Source organism: Heliangelus exortis, chromosome 4, assembly GCF_036169615.1.
Source record: "Heliangelus exortis chromosome 4, bHelExo1.hap1, whole genome shotgun sequence".
Taxonomy (NCBI): Eukaryota; Metazoa; Chordata; class Aves; order Apodiformes; family Trochilidae; genus Heliangelus; species Heliangelus exortis.
In genome coordinates, this window is record NC_092425.1 from 2734174 (window position 1) to 2759450 (window position 25277).

At 38.0% G+C, this 25277-nt stretch overlaps 1 protein-coding gene and 1 long non-coding RNA gene across 5 annotated transcripts in view; one reads left to right on the forward strand and one right to left on the reverse strand.

The window, feature by feature from the left end:
- The window catches only part of TBCK (TBC1 domain containing kinase), a 58927-nt gene that overhangs the window by 1857 nt on the left and 31793 nt on the right, over nucleotides 1-25277 (reverse strand). For all 4 annotated transcript variants that reach the window (XM_071742615.1, XM_071742616.1, XM_071742618.1 and 1 more), the window contains 10 exons: nucleotides 25075-25137; nucleotides 24112-24238; nucleotides 23541-23591; nucleotides 22987-23070; nucleotides 21306-21391; nucleotides 17556-17592; nucleotides 16336-16497; nucleotides 11468-11643; nucleotides 5743-5918; nucleotides 3574-3733 (listed from right to left, as the gene is read on the reverse strand). In XM_071742615.1, coding sequence (XP_071598716.1) covers nucleotides 3574-3733; nucleotides 5743-5918; nucleotides 11468-11643; nucleotides 16336-16497; nucleotides 17556-17592; nucleotides 21306-21391; nucleotides 22987-23070; nucleotides 23541-23591; nucleotides 24112-24238; nucleotides 25075-25137 — 1122 coding nt within the window. The remainder of the gene's footprint in view (nucleotides 1-3573; nucleotides 3734-5742; nucleotides 5919-11467; nucleotides 11644-16335; nucleotides 16498-17555; nucleotides 17593-21305; nucleotides 21392-22986; nucleotides 23071-23540; nucleotides 23592-24111; nucleotides 24239-25074; nucleotides 25138-25277) is intronic.
- The window catches only part of LOC139795696 (uncharacterized), a 40378-nt gene continuing 20921 nt past the window's right edge, over nucleotides 5821-25277 (forward strand). Inside the window, exons 1-6 of the long non-coding RNA XR_011725652.1 lie at nucleotides 5821-5946; nucleotides 6628-6721; nucleotides 15066-15145; nucleotides 16343-16530; nucleotides 19108-19223; nucleotides 20320-20409. This is a non-coding gene — a long non-coding RNA (uncharacterized lncRNA). The remainder of the gene's footprint in view (nucleotides 5947-6627; nucleotides 6722-15065; nucleotides 15146-16342; nucleotides 16531-19107; nucleotides 19224-20319; nucleotides 20410-25277) is intronic.

Sequence of the window (25277 nt, forward strand, 5' to 3'; positions counted from 1 at the left end):
CTCTTTAACAGGTAAGAGTTCATAGTGGCAAAGTTTTAAACTCCTTCTGTAGCCATAGTTTTGCTTCAAACTGAAGGTATTCTATACATGCAAGGAATTAATTTCTGTCCACTTATGTGTCAAACACAGCTACTGCAGAATCTGGGGCTCTTAGCAAATGACAGGCAGAAAGCACAAAAATACAAGCAGATGACATAAAGGAGATGCAGTGGTTTGTTTTATGTGGATTTTTTTTTACCTTGTCACAGAATGGTCTGTGATTGTCTACATAGCTTTGGAGAGAAAGGCTGCAAACAGAGCTCAAAATATTGCATTTTAATATCCAGGCAGGGCAAATTCAGTGAGCAGAGAATGCTCCATGATTGGTACCTCACCAGTGTGGGAATAAATTACAGTTCAGGGGTGCAGAGGCACAGGCACTGCCCTTAGTTGAGAGCTGCCAGCAAACTTCAAGCATCAGCCTCTAAGAGCTTGCAGATCCACCTGTCTCCACACTGCAAAGAAGAATTATCCAGGTTTATATTATAAGGTAATGGAATTTTATCTGACTAAAGGCATTTCTAGTTTTACTTTCTGCCTTCCCACACTGTGCCATGGAAAGCAGAAACAGTAAATTCTGATAAAGTAGTCACCAGCATTGCAGTCTTTCTAATTAAAGCTCTGCCTTTTTATAGTTCTATTCCTCACTAAATGTTTATGCATTCCTCTACCAGAGGAGTCTGTCTGTTACAGACAGAAATGGGAACTTGTTCTCCATGTTTCTGAAATGTTCCAACCCCACCTGGTATCTTGCCCTGCCAAAATACACTGTGATGAAGTTTCAAAACACAGGAGAGTGTTATTCCTGGCATGTGCACTGATGGAGGGGCATGAGAGGAAGAACTACTTGAAATAGCTACACACATTTCCTCCTTAGCATGACATTCATTTATATTTAAATATCAGTAACTAAAGTCCAGGATATTAAGAAAGAGAAAAAATAATAATCAGTGTTTCCTAAAAAGCTGAAAAAAATCAGCGGTCCAAAAGGAGCAAAATTTGATGAATCAAAAAAAGCCCAATGGGGTCTTCTGAATTAATGTCACAGACATTTTGCAGCAGAAACTGCCACCTTGGACCTCACCCATGGGCTATGATTTCTTCATAAATACTACCATAAAGTGTCAACTAGAAGTTGTCACAGACACCTGAATATGTCATTTGTAGTCCACTGAATAACCTAGTTACAGGTAAACCACCTACCTACATTTTAAAGAGATTTACTCAAACATCTAAAATGTTAATTTTCCATGGTATATATTAATTTCAAATAGAAATAAACATCTGTCATTCATAAGGGGATTATACTTTCTAATTTATCAAATGCTCCTGCTACTTCTGAGATACACCTGTTTCCTCAGACCATTACAGTTCCCTGTAATACTTCTGTTTTCCTTTAGACAAAAAAAAACCTACTTGGGGGTAACAGCCATGCTTATCTGAGGAACAGGATTAAAGGGATGCTACAAGACTTTAAGCTTTTTCCTTTCTGCCCCAGGAGACCTTTCTTCAAAATGTGCTTCAAGGTGGTTCAGTCACCCTGTTTTTACTGGCTGCAACTGGCATTTAAAGTGAACCCCCTCTTGCTGTTTTCAAAACAAGAATTATGTATGTTAGGGTGAATATGTAAGCAACTTGTTAAATGGCTACTATGGGATGGCTTTGGTGAAGACTTTGGGAACATTGCTCTTGTATTAAGTAATGCATCAATCAGTTCCACACAAAATGCTTTCCCTGGTGACTATTACTGAGCCAGAACACTTAATTTGCACTTGGATGCAGTCAGCTAGGACTCTATCATGCAGATACAAGAAGTCAGGCTTTCAAAGAGACAAGATCACAGCAAATCCATATAAAAATTTGGGCAAATGTTAAAAATTTTACCCTGTGTTGGTGTTGCTCTGAATACAAAAAGCATACCAGTGCTGGTCCTGTGAGTACCATCAAAAAGTCTTAATAATTTGCACACTGGAGCATTTATCAAAATATTTCTACTACCCTGTGCCAAGCAGTCAAATCTCAGCTTTCAAGTGTGATTTACACAAATCCAACCACATTTTAAGACTGTCTACAGTGAAGAGTCTCACAACACAACAGCTTGAGCAGCACTGTTCCCATCACCCTTCAGGCCAGGCTGCAGAGTTGCTATGTGCACATTATTCACTTTCACAGACATTTTTGTGACAGTCTGTAATTAAAGGGTAAGTTGGGAGGGAAGGAGGAGTAACATACTGTACCAGAATACCAAAAAAGACTGCTGTGAAAAATACTGCCAGGGAACAAATGTTAATATCCTACTCTGAAAGAGTCAGAAGACAGAGAAACAGGAGGACAGAAGACTTCAGAAACAGGAGGAGAAATATCAAACAATTTTTTTAGTACCCATCCATTGCCACAATATTTTTGTTAGTTCTTCACATGCTACACAAAAATCTCAGGGATTGCAGTCTGGTTTGCTGTGTGACTTCACTCAAGAGTTCTCCACTCTGAAAGCTCCCCAGTGTAGAGCTTTTTAAACAACACTTACCTAAGTAGACCCAGCTCACAAGATTATTTTAAATCAGCCACTTCTTGTATTAAGGGGTACCAGATAAATGAGATGGCACTTTAACAACAAGGGAAAGATAGGCACCTATACCCCCCCCAAAACAACACATCCTGCCTAGTTAATGGTTACAGTAGCAGCATAAGCTGAATGGAAGTTCAAAGCACAAAAAGCACAACTTTGGGCAAACACATAATATGTGGGGAAAAAAAAAAGTGCAGACAAGATCAAGGAAAAATTCTTTACGAGAAGATCTGGTCAAAAAGGAGCACTTCCCATCCCATCAGTACAGAACTGTAACTTAGAGGACTTGCATGCAAAGACTTGAAAAGAAGCCTACACAAACAGGTATTTAACAGCTGGTTTCAGAATAAATTTTCCTGAGAATGAAAGTAAGAGCAAAGTCTCAAATTTCACCAGGTAATAAATTTTAAACACCCACACTTTTAATTTTCCACTTAGAAATAATATATATAAAATACCATTTAGAAATTTAATATTCATACAATATAATGAATTAAAATTTATATTATTAACATACAATATGTATTAATTCAGGAGCAAGCACTTGATAATGAAAACTGTTGGCTTCCTTAGGCCTTGTAAAAAGGTCTTGAATGAAGCCCCTGTATACTGAAGCTGGTTTCTGGTTATAAACCCATCTTAAAACACAAATGGATACCCATGAAACTTTATAGGTGATCTGAAGATTAGGTGCTGCACAGAATAGTAAAGTGCAGGTCCATTTGTGCTTCTGAAGCCAGACACATTTTAGTTGGAGGGATCTAATGAAACTTCTGGAGTGAAAGTAAATAAAAATGAGGCAATAAACATTCTGAGATGTTTCCACTCTACATCTTTTATACATTTCCTTGGAAATTCTCTGTAGAAAAGTGATTGAAAAAGTTCCATGAAAACAGATTTTCCCTTTTCAAGCAGGGATCATAAGGGATCTAAGAAGAAACATTTATTGCAGTAGCAGTACTTACAGCAGCTGTGTTCTTAACTGCATTCCCTACAATCACCACAACTCTTCCTTTGAAGCTCTGCAGAGTGGCAGTGGATGGGCACTGGACAAGATCCCCTTCTGCAGTAAATGCTGATGCAAATGGGACATTGATGCTGCCAGAAATGTGCCCACGGTTAAAGCTTAGGAACATCAGTTAAGGACATCTGGAAGGCAGAGAAAGCTCTGGCACAGGCACACCTGTGGGATGAACCTGCTCTTCATCCTGGTTCTCATGATACAACAGTTGTTTGTCTTTTGTGCTGTTCTGTCTTGACAAACCTCATTTACCCATATGGAGAAAACAACTTCTGACACGACAGAGGAAGAAAAAGGACAGAACTATCATTTATACCATGATTTTTTCTACAGCCATGATACAAACCAACTCACTCAGGGATAATTCTGGTAGCTGGAGTCTAAATAGTATGATCTCTTGATGAAGAAATTATTTCTCAGAAAATAGCCTTCATTTGCACTGTTTTCTGAGCAAAGAGCACCACATTTTCACATTTTCAACTATCTAGATCCAGGAGTAAAGAAACCACTGGAGTCCAGAAAATAAAGAGTCAAACTACTCAGACACATGACTCTCTACTTCATTGTAATCCTCAACTGATGCATGAAACCAGTACATGCAAGCCAAAAAGAAAAATTTTGGTGTTCCTTTGACTATTATGTTTTATCTACACAGCAGATCACATTACAGCTTCAAGTCTGGCACACAATAAAATTGTAATCCCTTGAAAAATAACTGTTTTAATTTAGAATATTCCAATTACAGCATTCTGTTTACTATGTAAGAATAATTTCACCTTTGCATAATAAAAATAATAGCTATCTGCTTCATCCTACTTTGTCATAAATATTGCAAAATATTTAATAGACTAAAATGTTAGGCAGTGTTTTTCTGCACAATTATTACCTTTTAATGGTACTTTAAGAAGCTAGATTAAAAAATGAGGTGAAAATATTATTTATTTAACTCTACTACATATTTTAACACAAATTCTGGCAATGATCCACAGTCACACCATTGTCTAGACTTTACAGTTTTTTAATATTCATGCAGCCTGTCAATAGCATTTGTTAGATGCTGTTAAGATCTTTAGTGATGAATCTCACTGAAGATCTTTAAGAACAAGCCAGACATACATGAAAGGAATGATCCTCTTTCCTCAGAGTAAAAGATTGACTAAAGGTCATGATTCTTTTGTTATTTCTCTTTTATGTATTGTTTGAAGTATACCTTGTGACACAGCAAGGAGTACACTGACTGCAAGGCCAACTGCTTACATCACCTTAGCTGCTGCAAAAGGAGCAATATTTACTACCTACCAATAACAAGTATAATCCCAAATTCTTGGCATAAGGTTAAAAGTTACCTCTACTAACATCTTGTAATTATTTCCACTTTCAGAGGGATGTTGATGAAGTTGCATGCTCCTGGAAAACCACGTCTAGAAGAAGGACTCCTCCTCCCAAAACCCAAACAACAAACCCAGCCCCACAGCTATGATACTTCAGAAACACAATTTGAAAAATACTTCACGTGCAAAGAACGATGTATTTGAAAAAGAACAAGTAAGGTATTAACTGTTCCTGATAGTTTCAAGATACTCAAGTTTAAGACTCTTCTGATTACAGGCTAAGCAGAGGCCTTAGAGCTGTATTACCTGACAGCAGCAGGAAGGCACTCAATAGGAAATGATTTTCCACTGAGGGACTGGAAAAGCACGTGAGCTATCAATGCTTCTCTATGTCCCTTTGCACTTATTTGGAAAAGCCTCACACCCTTCCAAATACTGGTCCTATTAGATGGTAAAGGTCTGCTGACAACAACTGTCACAAAAAAAAAACCCCAAAAAACCCAAACAACAAAAAAAGCAGCATTAAAGCACCTGTGCTGCTGGTACAAAGTGTTTTCACTCGACCTACAGCTTGAAAGGGGACTGCAAAAGTACATTTGTCCCCTTCCCTGCAAACCAGGTCTCTCTGTGACAAAAAAACCCTTATTTTGGTCCTTCCACTGTACCTCTAACACGTCCCTTTCCATTATTCCCCATTTCAGCATCTCACTGCCTGCAGACAATAGGGAAATAATTGAAAGAAGCCTGATTTGGCCAGGCTGGCACTTAGATTTGAAGGATACTCTTCGCTGTTCCGAATGTCAACCACCAGCAGCTTTGGCTTGCTGGACTTTGTTTTCTTTACAGGTGTTTTGGAATGACTGGGTCCTGTCAACTCACACAAATCAATCAGATCTTCTGCTGAAATCCGTGGTGACACCTCTGCCTTCAGGTCATCCAGCTTGATGGCATCCCTAGACTTTAAAAGCATAAAATTAGTATTAGAGGTGATGGAATTAGAGACGTGGTGGTCTTTGAAATGTCTTATTTGATGACCTTTAAGTGTAACAACCCAGTTAAACAGAAACAGATCTTTTCCATGTAATTCTGGTTTAGTCTGAGTTCAGCCATCCATACAAAACAGCTCCAGAGCAGTGTGAAATGCCTACCTGCCAATTAAAAGTCCTGTTTTCTGCTGAAGCTCTTAAAAAATAAATTGCTTGAGCATCTGTGCAAACCATCCAGGAGCTTACCAGCTTATCTGCTTATGTATTTCTCAAGGGAAAATTCTCAAGCAACCCTCTCAAGATACTATCTTCACATCATATTGTCAGCAACCTAATGAATAATTACCTGTTAAATTATTAAAACACTGAGGTGTGTAAATATTTCCTAGCATTCTCCAGCCAGCAGATGTATGCTAAAAAAAGGAAGTATTTTTCAAAATATCTACCTGCTACTACTCTTAGCAAACTCCTTCTTGCTAAACCTGGTTGTAAAGCTTTGCTCCAGCTGTGCTCCAGGAAAGAAGCACTTGCCCAACACCAAACTTTCCAAAAATGGAACCCCAGCAGCTCATGTGACCTTGATGACCCTTGGCAGACACAACACTGGCTTCAGAGATTTCAGAAATCCTGGATTTCCTCCATTTTTTTAATGTTAACATTCCATTATTTTACTCTGTACAGGACTGGCCCCAGACTACAACACCAGTGCTACCATGTGCATTTCAGACAATGTCTTCTTGCAGGATACACTCTGCAGGGACCAAAGGCCAAACAGGTACCATAATTTTAAAACAAATTCTAAATCAGAAAAAAAAACAAAAAAAGGAAGAACATTCCTACAAGATGCAGAAAGAACTGATTAGATTTTTTAAAAAATTAATTTAATTAATTTTACAGGTGTAATTACCCACTCCCTCCCAGCACATTTGTTAATCAGTCATGGAATCCTAAATGAGGGAGGTCAAAAAGGTCAAATACACCCATCCTGCAACTTCAAAGTGGGTATAATCACAAAGGGTTGTGAGGAGGGACTAGATGGAAAATCAGTGAATCCAGAACTTGAGCCTAAGGCAGCAGCAAGGAGTGCTCTGCCTGCCCAATTTACATCCAGAGCAAACACATCCTCCTCACATTTTTCTCCTGCTCCAGTGCAGGGTCCTTCTCATGGCAGAGAGTCCCTCAGGAACCCCTCCACACGAGTCCCTCCCGTGGGAGTTCCTGAGGGACTGCTCCTGCCCGGGCTGCCCACAGAGTCACGGCTGCTGTGGAACAGTCACCTCCTCTGACACGGGCTCCTCCGTGGCTGCAGATCCACACCTGACCCTCTCTGTGATCCCACACAGGCTGCAGTTTCACCTCTGCCCACCTGGGACACTTCAGGGGCTACAAATCCACATTTACCCCACCATGGTCCTTCAGGGACTGCTCCCCCGTGCTCCTCCATGGGCTGTGGGGGCACAGCCGCCATCTCACCACGGGCTGTGGGGAAACCTCTGCTCAGGCACCTTTCCCCCTCCTTCCTCACTGACCTGGGTGTCTTTTCTCAGGCATTGCCCTCTCATCTCTTCCTCTCCTCTCCAGGTCTCTTTTTTTCCATATTTTCTGCAGTTTCACCTTCCCTTTCTTGAACATGTTCCTCACAGAGACCCATCCAGCTTCCTGTATCTTCCTTGGGCAGAGGTGGGACAGGGATTGGAATCCAGGGAGCTTCCAGCAGCTCCTCAGGAGCTACCCCTGTGGCCACTTCCCAGCTTCCAAAAGACCACCACACTGACCCAAGACAATGGCCCATTGTTCAAGGATCACCTCCTGCATGCCAAGGACCAATGTGTCCCCTGAGCATTTTTGTGGCTCTCCTCAGAACACCCATAAAAATTGGCATATTTGCCTTGCTTTTATTCTGAAATAGATAGGTAGCTGGAGATAGTGTACATCTACCATAATAAGGGAAATACAGGCACAGCAGAAAATTGTTACATGGCAAGTGTTACCTGTCTCTGTGACTCCTGGACATTCAAGAAAACTCAGAGAGTTTCCAGGGGATGTAGATAAGTTTCAGGAAAAGTAGGAGAAAAAGGTCACCAGTGTCCTGGTCAAGAAGGAATTACAGACACTAATTTGAGTAGACTGCTACTAAAGCTCAGTAGTGAATTTAAAGGGATTTCTCCATTCTTATTTTTGACATTTTATCTTTCTCAAAATAAACATGCAGACTCACTTAAGATGTACACTCATTCTCTATGAAACTATTTCCTCCTTGAGATTGTATCTCAGTAGAAACAAACTTGCTGGCTGAGAGAGTAAAAGATTAAGCAAAACACAATTCCAGGGGGTAAGAGAGCACCCAACCCCACTGATGTTGTAAACAGATGACAGGAAAGTGAAAAATAAGCAATGCTACTGAAAAAAGTCAAAATAGTTTTGTTTTACCAGCTGCTGATTTAGGGAGAAAAGTTTTCACCCAGGGGCAAATACTTCTCATGTTATTAATCAAAGAACTGTAACATGTAGATATACACAAATATTTAAGTAATAAATATAAATAAAAAACACTTAGGCAAACTGAAGCAGTTTAGAAGAAAAACAAAAACATAGGAACAGGAGACAGCTGGCATTTAGAATTAAAGAAATACTAATTTATAAATAAACATTTAATGTTTCAAGAGCTCCCAAATTACCTTCAGAAGCAAACCCATGGCTTTGTTTACAAAGGGATTGTTTCCTACTCTATCCACACTCAGACACAGAGGTGATCCACAAATAAACTGGAGATACAAATGTAGTGCAAAGTGCTTGTCTAAACAACAAGCAACTAAAGAGGTGTGGAAACAGAAAAAAATATTTTTTAAAGAGCTATACAGAGCAGCATGGTTTAAAAATCCAGAGAAAGCAACTGTGTGTACTGAAGACTGAACTCAGATTCCTCTGCTTTCATGTAGAAAAAATGTTTCTGCATGGCAGCAAACACCACTAGAGGACATAGCTGAAGAAAGAGAGAGACAGCTCCAGGATTAAGGTTAAAAAAAGAAACAAAAATCCCCAATCACCTTTGGGTGTAAACAGCTTATTTCACCAATAATTTCAGATTTTTTGAGCAATGTTGCTCAACCCCCTGAGATGTGTCAGGTTATAAAGACAAATATCCAGAAGTGCAGAACAGGTCACAAGTGAGAGGTGCCTCATAAAAGGCTCAGGTTACACAGGATTTTTGAAGTTTGAACTATGGCTTTTGACAGAACCACAACATTCTTGACTTGCAGATATCTCCCTCAAAATCTGACGCACAAAAATAAGAACATGAGAGGAAACACATTTGTATACTAGAGTTTAACATATGAATTGGCTTAATTGTCATTCCATAAGATGAGTTTCCTCTCTGCTACAGAAAAAGCCTGAATATCTTCAAATATTTGTGTGAATCACATACCACTGCTTCATAGGACGAGCTAAAAAACCCTACAGCAGTAGCCACAGATCCAATATGCTTCTACTTCAAAAGAAGTTAAACCACCCATTACACTACAGCAAATGAAAAAAAGGCTTTGCTGTTAAGCAAAAAGAAGTAGAAATGAAAGAGAAGTCAACAGAAGTTAGATATCTCTATAACATATCAAAAACACTGGCTTACTTTCTTGGAAATTGTGGGGTGGATGAGTTTAGTTACTGGCATTATAAACCAATATAACTTCTGGTATGAAAATAAAATTACTACCAGTAAAAAAACAGCCACAAAATTTCTCAGGAAATGGAAGAACACAAAGAAGTTTTGTTTGACCCAAAATAATGGATTTTTATCTCTGCTGTAAATATAAATCTTTGTTCTATTTATTGGTTCAGTAGAGCAGTGCTGCTTTCTGCCTGCCCTGTCACTATTTCCAAGTCCCCTCACTCTTGCTTGGACACAGAAAGGCACAAGCACATCCTTAGGACTGAGGAGATTGTGTTTTTAGTCTCTTGGCATGATAACATTAGGAACACACAAACATTTTCACTGTTAGCACAGTCAGGCATCACATCAGACTGCCAAGAGAGATTGCATCATCTCTTGCCTTGGAAGTTTTCATGACTTGATCTAACAAAGCCATGGGCAACCCCATCTGAATTCATTCATTCATTGATTGTTGGGCCTGGTTTTTTGCAGGAATTTGTACCTATTTAAGTTATTCCATGAATGTGCAGCCCACAGCTCATTCAGGAAGTCTCTCTGCATCTCCCTAGAACAGCACAGCAGCAGCTGTCTTGGTTACAGTTCCTGTCTGACAACCACCAGTCTTGTCCTGTCATTTCATTTTTCTTCCCAATTGCCTTTCTACATCCCCCTGTTATTTCCTAAATCCTGTAAGCCCACTGGAGCTTCCTTTTGTTCTGCATTTGCATGGCTAGTGCTCAGAATCCTGCACTTGTGAAAATACAGCAATACAACATATTTCCAGACAATACAACAGAAATAAAACCAGACCTTAAATAAAGACAAGAAATGGGTGAGTATCAGATTTAAGGACTACTTAAAAGGTAAGATACACCTGAGTGACAATACACTTCTTATTTTCTTAGTAGTGAGGAAAAACAGATGAAAAGACTAAACCATAATGCTTTTGACCAAATAGATATGGAAAGTCTATACATTCTTCCCTCATTGTTGTTGTGTACTGATGAATGAATACTGATTATCAGAGAATGTTGCAGGATATTGGAGGACAGAAACCACAACAGATTAATTTTTAAGATACTGACTGGCTTTACCCAGCTGAAAGGAAAGAAAGGAATTGTTTCAAATCACCATTCCTCAGATGGTGTATTTGTAAAGAGGAACAACAATCTGATTTTACTGGAGAATGGAAAAATAGTTTTGCTAGAGTATCTATTTAATTCAGATAAACTCTTAGCCACTGGCTATTCTTTGCCAAGACAAACACAGGCATAGCTCAGATACTACCTCTCAAAACAGCTTAAGCTGTACTTTTAACCTGACATGTCAAGATGGAAAAAGCCAGAGCTGTGTGCATCACTTTCCAGTTCTCTTTCTCACAGGCAAACTGGTCTTTTTTACTATTTTTCTGCTAAGATAAAGTCTGTAGTTCTGCAGGTGAGTTGTGGACATTGGTCTGTTGTGGTTAAAAATACCACAGAACTGGAGCAGGAGTTGGGAGGGGCAGAAATATGGCACAAGAAGAAATAATTCTATTGGCATGTACATCAAAGAAGCTGAAGTTCAAAGAAGTGCAAGAAAGAAAAAAACAAACACAAAATCTATTAACTTTTCAGTTAATTCTCATTCATTGCATTGGGTTCAAGATTAATAATACTACAGAGGGTCTAATACTGTGCACAAGCTGAGAACCAAATGATCAATGGGTCAAAACCCTGGGCTTGGAAGCAACACAATAAACTGAAGTTTTGTGGGCATTTTCTTCCTGTTTGAATTTGAAAGGAAAAAAAAAAAACGAAGACAAAACCAAAACGCTGGGGCAGGATGCAACCTGACCAATTTTCCCCCTTTTATAATTCCCAGCTTACTTACCAGGTCACTTTGAGGTGCTTCCTGATAGTCTGCTGAAAAGCAGGAGATGGAAGTCCTGGTGCCATTGCTCTCAGGGGCTTGCTTTGGGGGCTGAGCATATTGCCTGTACGTGGCACTCTTTGGGGTCCAGCGGAACAGGTTGATGGACTCACGGACACAACGCTCAATATCAATTTCTGATAAGGGATTTAAAGGAAAAAAAAACCCAACAAGAAATGCAGGCATGAAAAACCAGTAAAGGAAATAAGCCTAGCTACGAAACTGCTAAATATATATCCATCTATACCTCTGTTTTTCTCTCTCCCACTTAAAGGGCACGTAGATTCCAACCCAGTATCTTATTTGTCAGTTAAATACTGCTAAGAAGCCAAACTGCTCTCAAAATGTGTGGTAAAGCCATGTGCCTTCTGTTTGGTTGAAAACAGGAGTTCTCAGCAATAATTTGTGCTTGATGGCAAACACAAATTTGGATTTGTTACATGGTTTTGGGGTTTTTTTGTTAAGTAACTACAGTCCAAAACCCAACCTGACATTCCCAGTGAAATGTTCTGTGTAAAGAGTGAAGCTCTGTGTCTGACAAAATATTACTCAGGAAGAAAGCAGGCAAAGGGGAAACACCTAAAACAAGCTACAGTCAAATAAACCTTCCAAAGCACAATGAAAAACATATGCAAAAGAAGAAAAAAGTCAACCTCTTCTAAGTATCATTTTTGCAACACAAAGCAACCTGTGTGTATCTCTCCTAAGGAGATGTAACATAAAAACTATTCACTTTCCTGTCAAAAGCCTGGCTATTTTTGCATCTCCTGTCTGCAGTCTCATGATTAGAAAAATTTTCTAGCTTCCATTTTACAACAAACCCAGCCTAGAGCATCAGTCTATTAGCACTTCTTTCCTGTGTCTGTTGTAAGAATGTCAGATAATAACACTCACAGTTTTGAAGATTTGAAGCATCAACTTCTACAAGGAAAGCAGGGGCACTGCAGCCAAGCTTTACCTATAGATCTCAATCAGGTTTTTGATACATTGCCATCACTCATTCATTGCCATCAATAGACTTGATGCATTGCCACCTGCCAGGGAGTTATTCCAGAAACCTCAGTTATTAGCAGGGTGGTGAGTGAAAGAAGCTGAAATTGAAGCTTGAGGCAGAATTTTCCAGTTGGATAAGATTATTTACTTTGTTCAAAATCTGAATGAATGATGTGATCTTATTAATCTCCCATTCAAAAAGCTGTCTGTATTCAGGTAGGATACAACCTGCAGCATATGTTCTAATATCTCTGAAGACAGCATGTTAATGTGCTGTCTTCCTTCTGAAATTCTGACAAAACTGGGAGTAAAGCTGTGGTTTACCTAGTTTTAATCCTAGCTCTAGAACCTTTCTGTGAATGTGTAAATAAAGCACAGTTTCCTTAAGCTTATCAAGTTCTTGGGATTATACTTTCCAGAGACAAAGGGACAAAGTGGTGTCTCAGCAGTAACTAATAATTTCTCATTTCATAATGAAAACATATGAGAATTTTCAGTTTTAATACACTGCAATGGAAGGTATAATTCCCAGGGCAAATCAATTTTGGAGAATTTTACACAATTTCTAAATTCAGGTAAAGACAGAAGATGCCTTTCACTGGGTACTATTCCTAGAGCTCAGAATGCACTCTGAAGCATGATCATTACAGTCACACTTGCTCTACATTTCTGAAGACTCTTTTTATTTACAGATATTTGAGAATTTCAGTTAAAGACTGCAGTACATTCATTGGGTTTGGGTTTTCTCTGTAATGAGACTACAGTAACTGTGAGTTATAGGCCTGTCTCCTGAGGTTCTTAGCTAAGGAAATGTAAGCAGCAGAGTTCTGTAATAACTGAGATGAAAGCAGAATTTTGCCAGTAAAAAAAAAAAAAAATAAAAAATCTGAAAAACAATAATTAATAGCATGAGAAACATTCAGCTGTGAGAGGGCAATAACAGCCTACATATATCTAAAATTGAAAACAGAACTGGGGGATGGAAAAGCAATGTGCAGTACAAAGTTATGAAAAAGCTGAAAGCAGAAATTGAGACTGACAGAGTTAAGCATTGAAGCAGACTGTCAAAATATTTTTCCTAGAAACAAGCTCTGTAATTCCAAAAAGAATCCATTTAGAGAATTGGAAAATGCAGCAATGGGTTTCCCTAAAAACAATAACCACTTCTCACACAAGGGCATAGAAGTAAAAAAATTTAGAAGTCTGTTGTTCTGTTTTTCTTGGTAGTTTGGTTTCTCATTTCTTTTAAGCAGCATTTCAGCAGCCATGCCTGAAAATGAACTGCCAGGGAACAAAAAGGGACTTTTAAATGGTTTGGGAAGGAGGCCATCAAAAGCCTAACACCAATTTACAGTCGACTGATGAACTGATTTGCTTCTAAGCAATGCAAAATAAAAACATAACAAGGAGACTGTGGTTTCCACAAATAATAACATGCATGTATGTATCCACATAGGCACATGTATGCATATATATGGGAATAATCAACATTAACCACCCACAAGGGAGACGACTATTGGTAGTGAAAGAATTAACTCATTATTTTTTTTAAATCTATTAGTTTGGGGATATTGGAGCTTAAGACAACATTAAACTGCTGTAAACAGTTATGGGATATTTATTAGCCAAATGACATGAGCAAGTTTCACAGTTGGGTGACCTTCAAGCCTTTGTTGGAAATTTTAGGTTAAGGAAAAAAAAAAAAATTACTTCTCGTCAATAACTAAAACGCAACGTGATCCTTTGCTCCTTGCTGGATAAGATCTTTTCTCCTCCTTTTGGGCAATAAGTGAGGGTCTGCTGTGCTACTTCAATCCCTTCCTTCCCACGGCCTTTCAAATATATGACAAATGAGTCAGTCTCTGATTAAATGTCCATCTTTTGTTACTGCACTGGGACTTTGCATTCAGGCAGCATTAATCCTCCTTATACTCTTCCTGTTCCCAAGCAACTCTGTTACGAGCCAGAAACCCTAAAAGCTCACACATTAGGACAAAAATTCTGTTAGTATGTCAGAAGGGTAAATGTATTGAGTCAGTGCCTAGATTTTTGAGCAGGACTAAGGACAAACAAACAAGGGAGCACCTCAGCAGGATGCCAGACTACTTAACATGTGCAAACAACTTAGAACATCCCTCTAAGAGCAGGCTCTGAGTAAATCTGAAGGTGTTAGCAAGAAGTAGACAGAAACACTGAGAAAGGACAGGGAAAGCCTGCTCACTCATGGAACATCTCTCTGCTCTCCAGGGTTCCAATGCTGCAGTGTTTTGTAGTTTAAAAAGCAAGTGCCTTCTGTTTTTATTCATAGGAGTTATTTTGCTGGGGAATTTCTAGTGAAAACATGCTAACATAACAGGGTGTCATTAACTGTGAAGTGTCTGCTGAAAAAATGGAAACCTAGCTTTAAGCATAGTATAAATAATATAAAAATAGATCCCAAACGACATTTTCAACCAGTTTGGTTATTAAGAATTGCTGAGCACCTGCATTTCAAAATGCCAAAGCTGGCAGCCAAGTACCTAGAAACAAGAAAATCACAAGTTTTATTTTAAAATACTGGTTTTAGGAGTTCTGGATCAACTGAGCTGAAGTCTTTCACAGCCAAGCAGTAATCAAGCCTTACAGGAAACAACTCTACAGCACCAGGTAATTACTCTATTCCTTGACATCAAAAGACTTTGCCTGAGATTTCTAAATATGCAAATAATATGGGAATGGAAGAAGATGGGGAGGTGGAGGGCAGGTGTGGGGAAGCAAACAAAAGGGATCTAGTAGCAATATCCTGGTTTTGCCATAGCCTCAACCTATTATTAAGCCTACCAACATGCTTTGCAGCTTTTGTGAACTAAACTCCTTGGTTGCTCTAAAATGCTACTGATTTTGCTTTGCTCATGCTAAATTATCTCTCCTTACCATGCTGCTGCCTTCCTCTGTTGAGAGCCTCAAGCTGAAAAGGATGGCTTAGCCTGACATAGCTGCTTTTTAAGCAATATATATATATATATATATACATATATATATAGTGTGTGTGTGTGTGTTTATTATTATAAATAGAGGAAAGGAGTAGACTACACTTGAAACAGATGTTAGAAAGCAAGCATCAGTATAGGGGCAATACACCTGTGACAAAAGCACACAGAATTTTTTATTTTTACACCAGATGGGCTTATGATGCTCATAGCACATGGAGAAAAACATAAGAGGAATGGTTCTTTCTTAACAGAGATCTACACAGGCCAAGTCTTTGTGTGCAGTTAATCAATTCCAGAGCCCTTTCCTTGGGTAACAGGACACCAGTTAAGAAATTTGGCCAAGATAAACTGCTGCTGTATTTTGGAAACAGCCCAGAAGTACGGGCTTGGTTTGATCCCTCCATCACAAACACTTTATTGCTGTCCTGCCAGGCATCATCAGCTTTCACCACACAGCCACATCAATAGGCCAGAAAACCTCTGGGAAGCTGAATAGGTCAGTCAGTTCCATCTCATGATTCCTGCTTCCAGAAAAAACAGAGGTGAAAGGCCATAAACCAGTAATAAAGGAACATAAGCATGTTCTGGGTGCAGGAGCCTTCCAGTTTCACAAGAAAGTATTTCAATTTTCACCTGGAAATAGTAACCAGCTCACCCAATTCTTGCTGCTGGTAACAAAAAGACTCTATTAAGGTGATCAATCTGCATTTAAGACCCAGACACTGCAAGAATGAGCTTGCCTGAATCTTCCATAATTTCAAAACACATGTAAGATTTGTTGGATGTATTAATACACAGGCATACATGTTCCTAGCAACACACTGGGGGAGGCAGAGAAAGAGGGAAGAAACAGTTTTTCTGTACCTGGCAGGTCTGAAAAAAGGAGGATGCATTCATTGAATCCATTGGCCAGGAGACGATCCCTCAGCTGTTGAAGTATTGCAACTCCAATGCAGAATGGGAAGGAGGAATTTCCAAGCAGTAATGTATCCCACAAGTGAAAAATTTTGTGCAAAGGGAAGACATCTGCATGATGAACAAGCACAAGACAAAAAAGCTGTAAGCATTTTAGCTGAGAAAAACATAGACACACTCTTAAGTAGTTGTCTGTATTTTTTTTTTTTTTTCTTACAGCTAAGGGCTATTTCTTTTTTATTTGGGAGCAAAAAGGATTCAGCCTGTTTAGAAACAGGTTTGACTCTCCTGGAAAACATCAGTGCCTTCTTTCATTATTAAATACTCAGAAATGTGCAGATTTGCAGATTTCAAACACACAAAGTTAGCTAATTTATTTTTCTTTTGATATAGTGCAATTATGCACTAGGGCATGCATATCAGTTTTTCCAACAGTATGAAGACATAAATGAGTTAATTATTAAGCTCAACTACTTAAAATTAGACAAGAAAATGAGCAGAATAGACCACAAAATAATGGGAAAAGGAAAGATAAGAGAAAGCCTGCTAAAAATAGCAGTATTTTATATACAAAGCTGAAGATGGCTATCCTAAAATAAGCTGTCCTGAAACCAAATAGTTCCTACAATTCATGGCCAAAGAAACCATCTCTTTGTTTTCCAGAGGTGGTGATTCTCATTAAAGTTTAAGAATGGAAACTGCACAAACCAGTGCTTTCCAGTCAAAATCTTTAGGAAAAGCAATCAAGAATCTCAAGAATATTTTAGTTGATATTTCATCAGAGAAATAATCCATCATCCTTTTTCACTCTGCCACTTTTTATTTTAATTCCAAGTCTGCCAATGGTGACATAAAAAAAAATTAAAAGAATCACAGAGATCTTTGAGGAAAGCAGATTTCAAATTGCTTTCTAGACTTGCTTTATTAGCTGTCCTCTTTCTCTAGGAGCTCACCAAATTATGAAACTCTGTGTTCCTTTTTTTTTTTTTTTCAAGTTGTTCTTGTATCTTTTTCCCAGTAAGTAACAGCTTCCTTTGCACACCTTCAAAAGACTGTATGTTCAAATTTAATTTTTTTTTTTTTTTTTTTTTAATTAAGACAATGCTAATTATTTACAAATTAGGGCAAAAAGTATGTTATGCTTAAGAAATAAAAAGATCCATACTCACGTGTAAACATTGTAAGAAACCAAGGAATAGCATAAAGCTGTAAAAGATGGTGGTGGAGGGAAGGGAACAAAAAAATGATTATTAAGAGCTTAAGTTGTCCCTGTTAATTGCCTGCCACATTAAAAGCTTGTCATGAAAGTATTTAGAATGGGAAATAACTCTATAATGGCAGAACCACCTCTCACACAGCTTTTACCCCCTCAGAAAAGGTTTTTCCTCCCCCAGGCCTCCATTATCATCTCTTTCAAATTCCTGGTTTGTGACACTATGTTAAAAACAACAGAACCAATAAAAACAACCACCACCTTCAGTTGGCTTCTGTTTGCAAAAATGTAACCCCCAAAGAACTTAGAAACCTGCTCTACTAAAGGGTCATCGGTTCCACCATATATATATGTATATATATATGTACACACACACACTGCCTAGTGAAAATTAGCAAAGGATGCCTGAAAAAGCATAAACCAACTCTAATCAATTTATCTCTAACTAGGGAAAAAAAAACGGGTTCTATGTAAATAATTAATAAAAATAATAATTAATATATAACATAAAATATATATAAATAATTAATAAAAGTGTGAGTCACAATTTCCAACAGAAAAATAACCATGCCTACATTTTTCTGCTGTGCTAGTATTTATTAAAATGTTTCCTTCTCAGTGACAGGCAGTAAGATCAGTTTTGTGCTCAAAAGTGACATATAATGTCACTTATTCACACCTTACACATTTATGGTGTTCTACTGTGGCATTGCCTGAAGAATTTGAGGCACTTATACTCCCATGAGACTTAGAACTTGTGCTGCTGCAAGGGCTACAGAAAACCTTTAGTTTCTGTAAACTTTCATACTTATCACATACAGAAAATTCAGTATGCATTAGAAGAGCAAGCACTTATGACACTGTAAAATTTCTCAATTTTCACTGAATTATTTCTCATATTGAAGGCAACAAAATCTATTTTATGAAACACTGAACTGCAGGGAAAGTCCCCACAATTTAGGAATGCAAGAGCGAGATGGCCACAGTTAAATTTTACTCAGATGCATATACCATGTGCTCTCTTTTCCACTTCTGAAGATTTACAGTTAGACAGAAAGCTTAATATATTACTTTTCAGCTCATAAAATGTGCAAATCAGTCCTCCTAGTAAGCTTTCCTAGGAAGCAAACAAATGAGAAGCAGAGAGCATAATCAATATGATGTTAATAAATTACTACTTACTCCAAACTGCTAACTGGGTTATGGCACTGCTTAAATCATGCAGTGGACAAGCTCCTTGGGACAGTCCTCTCTAAATTTTACTCCTACCTCTTCACCTGAGCAGCTGATAGTAACTGAGCTATGGTGTCCATAAAACTCCAAGCACTGTGATGAACTGACTGCTCACCATTTTCAATATCCAGGAAGCTTTTACAAAGCTTGTCCTCCAAGATGCTGATTGATTTTAAGGGTTCAGAAAACAAAACAAATCAATCCCTATCACCATTTTCATCTTAAAATACTTCCATGCTATTTCCCTGAGTGTCTCTTTGTCGTGCCTTCAACAGATGGCTCTCCACTGAGGAATAACACACCCTGCTCCCTGGAATACCCCCTGACAGTGGTTGTGATCAGCTAATACCTGCTTGCTTTGCAGAAAAAGAAGCATTCTAAATAGTTTGAGGTACGTCCTCTTTGCTTGGAGATTCAGATTATGGTCAAAGCCATTTTGAATTGCATTACTCCCTTAATATTTAAAAAAAAATTATTTCCTCCTCCTCATACATTTGACTGAAATATTTCACCAAAGCAGATCCACACCTTCTCCTGATTTCAAAAACACCTTTATATTTTATGCATCGACACAGGAATATATACAAAAATAGACAAAATATGAAGCATTAAATTATTATTAAAGGTAACCATAAGGCAAAGCACAGCCTTGCTCTAAACCATACCCACCAAACCTATCAACATTGACATGAAAAGCAGGTCAAACTACTTAAGTGGAATGTCTCAGGCAAGTTTTTATGGAAGGGGTTGTTCCCTCTGCTTTTCATAAATACAATATTCCCAGAAAAGGAGGTCTTGGTAAACCCAAAGAGGTTATGATTACTATTAATAAGCAAGAAAAAAAACCCCATAACACTGGCAGTACTATCCCACCACGCAAGCCAAACTGAAAAACACAGACAAAAAAACTGCACTGGTTTGAAGTCCTCAAATAAATAGACTCCCAAATTCTAGGCAAAGGGCTGCACTTTTAGGATCTTATGAGTAAAGACCGCCCTCTAGCAACCACCGGCTGGAACAGCACTTTGCCATCCTCTACTGACCCACAGCTGCTGGGAGAGGTTTTCAACCCCTCATTACTGCATCTTGAAACATAAAGGGGCTGTGATTTTTTGTATACACTTAATTCTCCGTTGCTGGGAAGCAAACCTAATGCTTCATAAAATTAGCGTTTGAACTGCTGGAGCAACCTGAGGATAATTCCCTGTAAAATCAGGACCTCTAAAACAAATGTTTCAATTTTTAGAGTGAGCTTTAAGTCAGCAATGTTGTAATTTTCAGTTTTAGTGCCACCTCCTGCATATCACCAACACCAAGCTACCAACCTGTGACAGCAACTCCAGCACAGTCACACTAAGTGAGTGCAGAATTTATGGCTACAGTTATCCTTTTAGTAGTGCAATACATTTTTTTTTTCTTTTTCATAGTTCCAAATGGTCTGCTGTTGATATCATAATTAATTCAGTAAAATTTCATGTGTTATGCAGCATATACAGGGTGGGAGAGGTCCTTAACTTCAGGAAAGAGAGCATGAAGAAGAACTGCATGATTCTCCATCTAAATCCCTAAATTTACAGGTAAATCACATAGCCACAGCAATGTACTTAATGCAGGGACCACATAACCTAACAACATTCACAGCCACTCAAGCTTTAGCAGTGCTCAATATTCTGAGAGCTATGTGACCCCAGGCACATGGGAAGGTGCCAGGAAACCCAATCTTCCCTGCAGTGGAGTCTGTCTTTCCATGAGGAAAGATTTATCAGGCTTTACTTTGACAGGATTAGTACTCAAGCACGAAACTGGTTCAGATCTCATTACTACAGTGAATATCCTGCACTGTGATGGGTTCTGTGCTGGCTGGTAACAGGTGCAAAAATGGTCTCTGTGACTAATCTAAAAGGCAGAAAAAAATTTATATAACTTAAAAAAAAAACAACAACCCTCCCCCGACAAATTAGAAAGGAAAATTTTCAGAGTTTATTGTTAATTTTAGCACTAGCATTTGTATTCAATGCAAGGGTTTTGTTTTTCAAATAACCTGTTTTGTAATTATTTACTGCATTACCTAATAACTTCTAGACAGTTACACAAGGTTCACATTTAATGTGTGCTGATCAGTAAGAAGCACAACACAAAAGCTAAGGAGCTTTACCACAAATGTGTGCATTTCTGTATATTAATCCACTCTTTTAAGATGAATCTGTAAGTTATAATAACTGACCACCAGTATTTTTACTGTATTCACCAGTGCTGAGAGAACAACAGGGAGGACTGAAGTATGTAAAACAAGAATCAAAACTACCATTTTATCAGCATACTACAAAAAGTTCATTAATATGCAAGTTTCACTTATGTCACTTATTTCAGTTATCTGCTCCTATAGCAGTCTCTAGTGGAATCTTTGTTACTGACACCGTTTTTCATTTCTTACTTCCTTTAAACAATATTTAAAAGAATCCTTAGCACTTACATCTGGAATAAATCCAATTTCATTAAGGTGGTTACTCAGCTCTGGATCATGGAATGCAATCATCTGAGAAAACACTGTCAGGTATTCTGAAATGACAAGCAAATTCAAGATCATTGTCAAAAACAAAAGTCACCACAGGCTGCTAGGTCACAACAGGAAGAAAGAACACTATTTGAAAATACATTTTTTAGATGTACAATAAAACAACAAGTAAAGTGAAAAAGTTATACTCAACACAGAGGAAGCAAATTAGAACAAGACTGTTCCAAGGTTTTTTAAGCCTCAAACTGTTTAAGTGATACATGAAGTTTATACTCTTTAATATATACTCTGTGTAATTTATTTTCTACAAAGTTAAATTTTGTAATTTGGAAATTGAAGTTTTAAGGCAATGGGGGCTTTAGTGTTACCATTACTGTGATCAGCAACCTCTTAATTTGTATTTTGTGGCACAGATAAGGAGAAGAAGATAAGAAATACTTACAATAAAGGATAAAATTTATTACATCTTCAGCCTGACACATTAGGCTCATGGGTACAATTTCATTAACTTGTCTAAGTAGCACTTGCTTTTAAGTAGAATAGAAACAGACAGAACAACAGAGACACTGACAGATTTCTCTCTGTCCAGCCCCTCTCCCAACCTTGTCCTCTCCTTATGTTAGCTCTCTCCCTACTGTACAATATGTAACTACTTTTATGTCTGATTATTTTTTGTTGATTTGCTACAAATTTTCTTTCACTTTTGAAAGACAAAAAAGTGACAGAGTTTCTAAGTTATTAACAAAAGCTTTTCTTCAAAAGAAATACAAGGACAGCAAGCCATGCTGAAACCCAGTATTCAATAAACACTCAGAGCTGCTTCTAATTAAAAACATTCATTATCAACTGCTTCTTAAAATTGCTGATGGCTTTTCAAACAGCTGCTTTTGTTTTTTTAAAAACTGTCTACCACACAAGTTATCTTCCCAAGTTATCTTATTGGCCACTGTGCCAATGTGGCTTTCTAGGTACACACAACTCCTCCTTCATATTACCATAAAATTTACAACTAATTTTCAAGTAGAACAGACATTTACCTCCAAGCAATTGTTTTAATTTCTTTGGGTTGCCTACACAGTTGTTGGAGACTGAACTATGGAGCTTTATTCCTCAGGGTTTTCCAGGTCCTCTCCTGTACTGAATGACATGATCTTCTGTTCATTAAGAAATTCCCCTCAAATCCTTAGCTCTCTGAACACTGTAACTTCCATTTTCTAAAGACTCCCTGGTTTGTACAGTTCATTTTCCCTCATTGTCAAAACAACTCCTGTGTCAGTTTGATTTGGATCATCTGAAGAGTCTTTACAATCTAACAGTAGAAAGACCACTAACTCATTTTACAACTTTGCATGATCAGCTGACTCTTGCTCTGGATATTGAACAATTTTTGTTTGGTGGTTCTGGATCCTTCTGTGGGTGCAGTTGGGTTTTTTTCTCCTGCTTGAATCTTTACCCACTTATTTTGTTGCAATTTTTTTTGCACAGTTAGTGATATTTATCTAATATAAAGCTCTTGAAAGAAATAAGTAGGTAATTTCTACAGTGTGATTCTAACTGGTTTTCAATTCTACAACCACTTGAAAAAGAGCATTTATATGACCAGAAATAATTTTGCTTCTCTCAGAATTCTAAAACTTACCTTGAATAACATGAGAATTATCCTTCAGAAAGAAGTTATACAAATACTTGGGGATAAAAGCAGACATGCAGGCATATGCCAGAGCTGAAAGAATAAGCAGAAAAATGGATGGAACTACTGAGGTAGAAACGTAAGTACAGCTAAAAAAAAGTTTACTGTTAAGCAGATAATAAGCATAAATAGTTATATCAATCTATACATAAAAAATAATGCAAAACATGTTAAAAAAGGCCACAATCCTCATTAAAGAATTTTGAAAGGTCCTAAAAAAGTCTTCTGTCACAAAGTAATCAATATAAACCTGATCTGCTCCTAGATTATTTCCCTATTTCTCAGTGACAAAGTAATGAGCTGATGCTTGGAAAGACATGTTGATGGACTTCAGAATAAACACAGAGTTTGAATGCCTGCTTGAAGAGCAGTACTCCACATATATTTTTCAAAGAACAGCCATTTCTTTTGAACTGTGGCAACAAGAGCTTTAAAACTCCTCTGTAGTATATGACTAGAGTGAGATGACAGCCCCTTCAGCCCCAGCAGAAAAAGCTACTCACCTTCATTGTTAAAATTCAAGTACAGAAATGGTGCACAAAGAGAGTCCAGACCTAAAGAGAGAAAAGCCATGAAGAAATGGCATAAAGAACTCATTTACTGTAATGCACAAGATAAATTCATTAATTTATCATGAGTATTTGCATACTTGATACTGAGTATAATTCTGCAATGTCAGGCTTCCAATGTAATGCTGAGAGCAACAGTGAAATCAGTGCATGAAAACAGAGAGGATTGGAAAATGCTGAACTGTAATGTTGAGTTGATTACTCTGTCAAGGCTTCCAAGAAATGCAATTTGCTGTCATAAGAACTGACTCCTGAACTTTTTTTTTTTTATAAAGTGACTGAAACTTAGATTAAGTATATAAGAAAGAGTAAGGCAATTTTGCATTCCAAGTAAAATATAAATTATTAGTATTTACATTTGCAATAAAGCACAGATTCATTATTGAAAAAGAAAGGAAAGCACTCAAAATGCAGGTCACGTTGGGAGAGAAGAGGTAAGAGGCATTTTTAGGTCAGCCATAGCTTTTCAGTTGATCATCTGACACTGCCAACGAGTTAATCTCACCTTGCCAGTACACCAAATCAGGATGGGAAACAACCCAGGCCTTCAGCACACGTCTAAACTTGGCATGACCCTCTGGTGATGACAGCAATTCATCATACTGATGGCAGCGAGGAATATCAACCTCAATCTGCACAACAGCCAAGCATGGAAAGAGAAATCAGGAGAAGTGATAAGTACTACAGGAGAGGTAGGAATACAGGTAAGACCACATCACAAACACAACCTGTTCTTCCAGTGCTCTCAAAAGCAGAACTGAATGGGTACAGGGAAATCTAACAGCCCTGACAAAGACTGAAAATATTTTACTTTTACCAGATTCGTGTTTTTAAGAGGGTTCTGACCCTTGAAATAGGCAGCAAGGAGATTACAGTTACAGGCTTTTTTTCAGCCCAGATTTTAGACTAATTTCAAGTGGTAATATGACTTTTGTCTAAAGAATAACCAAATCAGTCATCAGAATGTTGCACCCAATTTGATGGAAAATATTTCTTCACCCATCTGAAATGAGCAGCTGTTGCTGATGATGCCTTTTTTTGTCTGGCTTTTTGGACAACCACATTGTTCAAGAACCCATTCCTGTGAAGCACAGCTCACCTTACTCAGGGTACTCAGCACTACCTGGTACAAGGTCCAAAAGGCACAATGAGCATTTGATAAAAACAGAGCTTTTAACAAAATAGCACTGGTATATTTCACTACACTTTGTTGCTGCTAGAGAAACAGTGACTCTGAAGTAAAAGAGAATTTCACTTTCCACATGATAACAAAATCAGTAACAGTTAAATTACTTGTTCCTATCAGTTTTGCAAGATCACTGCTACAGCATGAATAATGTTAAAGGACAGGGGGAACACTTTTAGTATTATCTGTCACATCTGCTGTAACAGGCAAGTGACTGTGGCTGGTGGAAAAGATCTTTGCATTACTCCAAGTGACAGTATTTGGTAACACCACAACTCTTACTTGTCTGTCAGTAGGAATCGGTGTGTCTTTATCAATGGCATCATATTTTGCTTGTATGGCACCCTAAATGCAGAAGAAAAACACTTGAATTTACAAAGCCCTTAGATATAACAAAAGACATAAATAATTGCATATTACAATGTACATGCTGAGAAACAGAAGCTGACTGGCTTCCTAAGGCAGTTTTGTCTTTTTGAAATTCC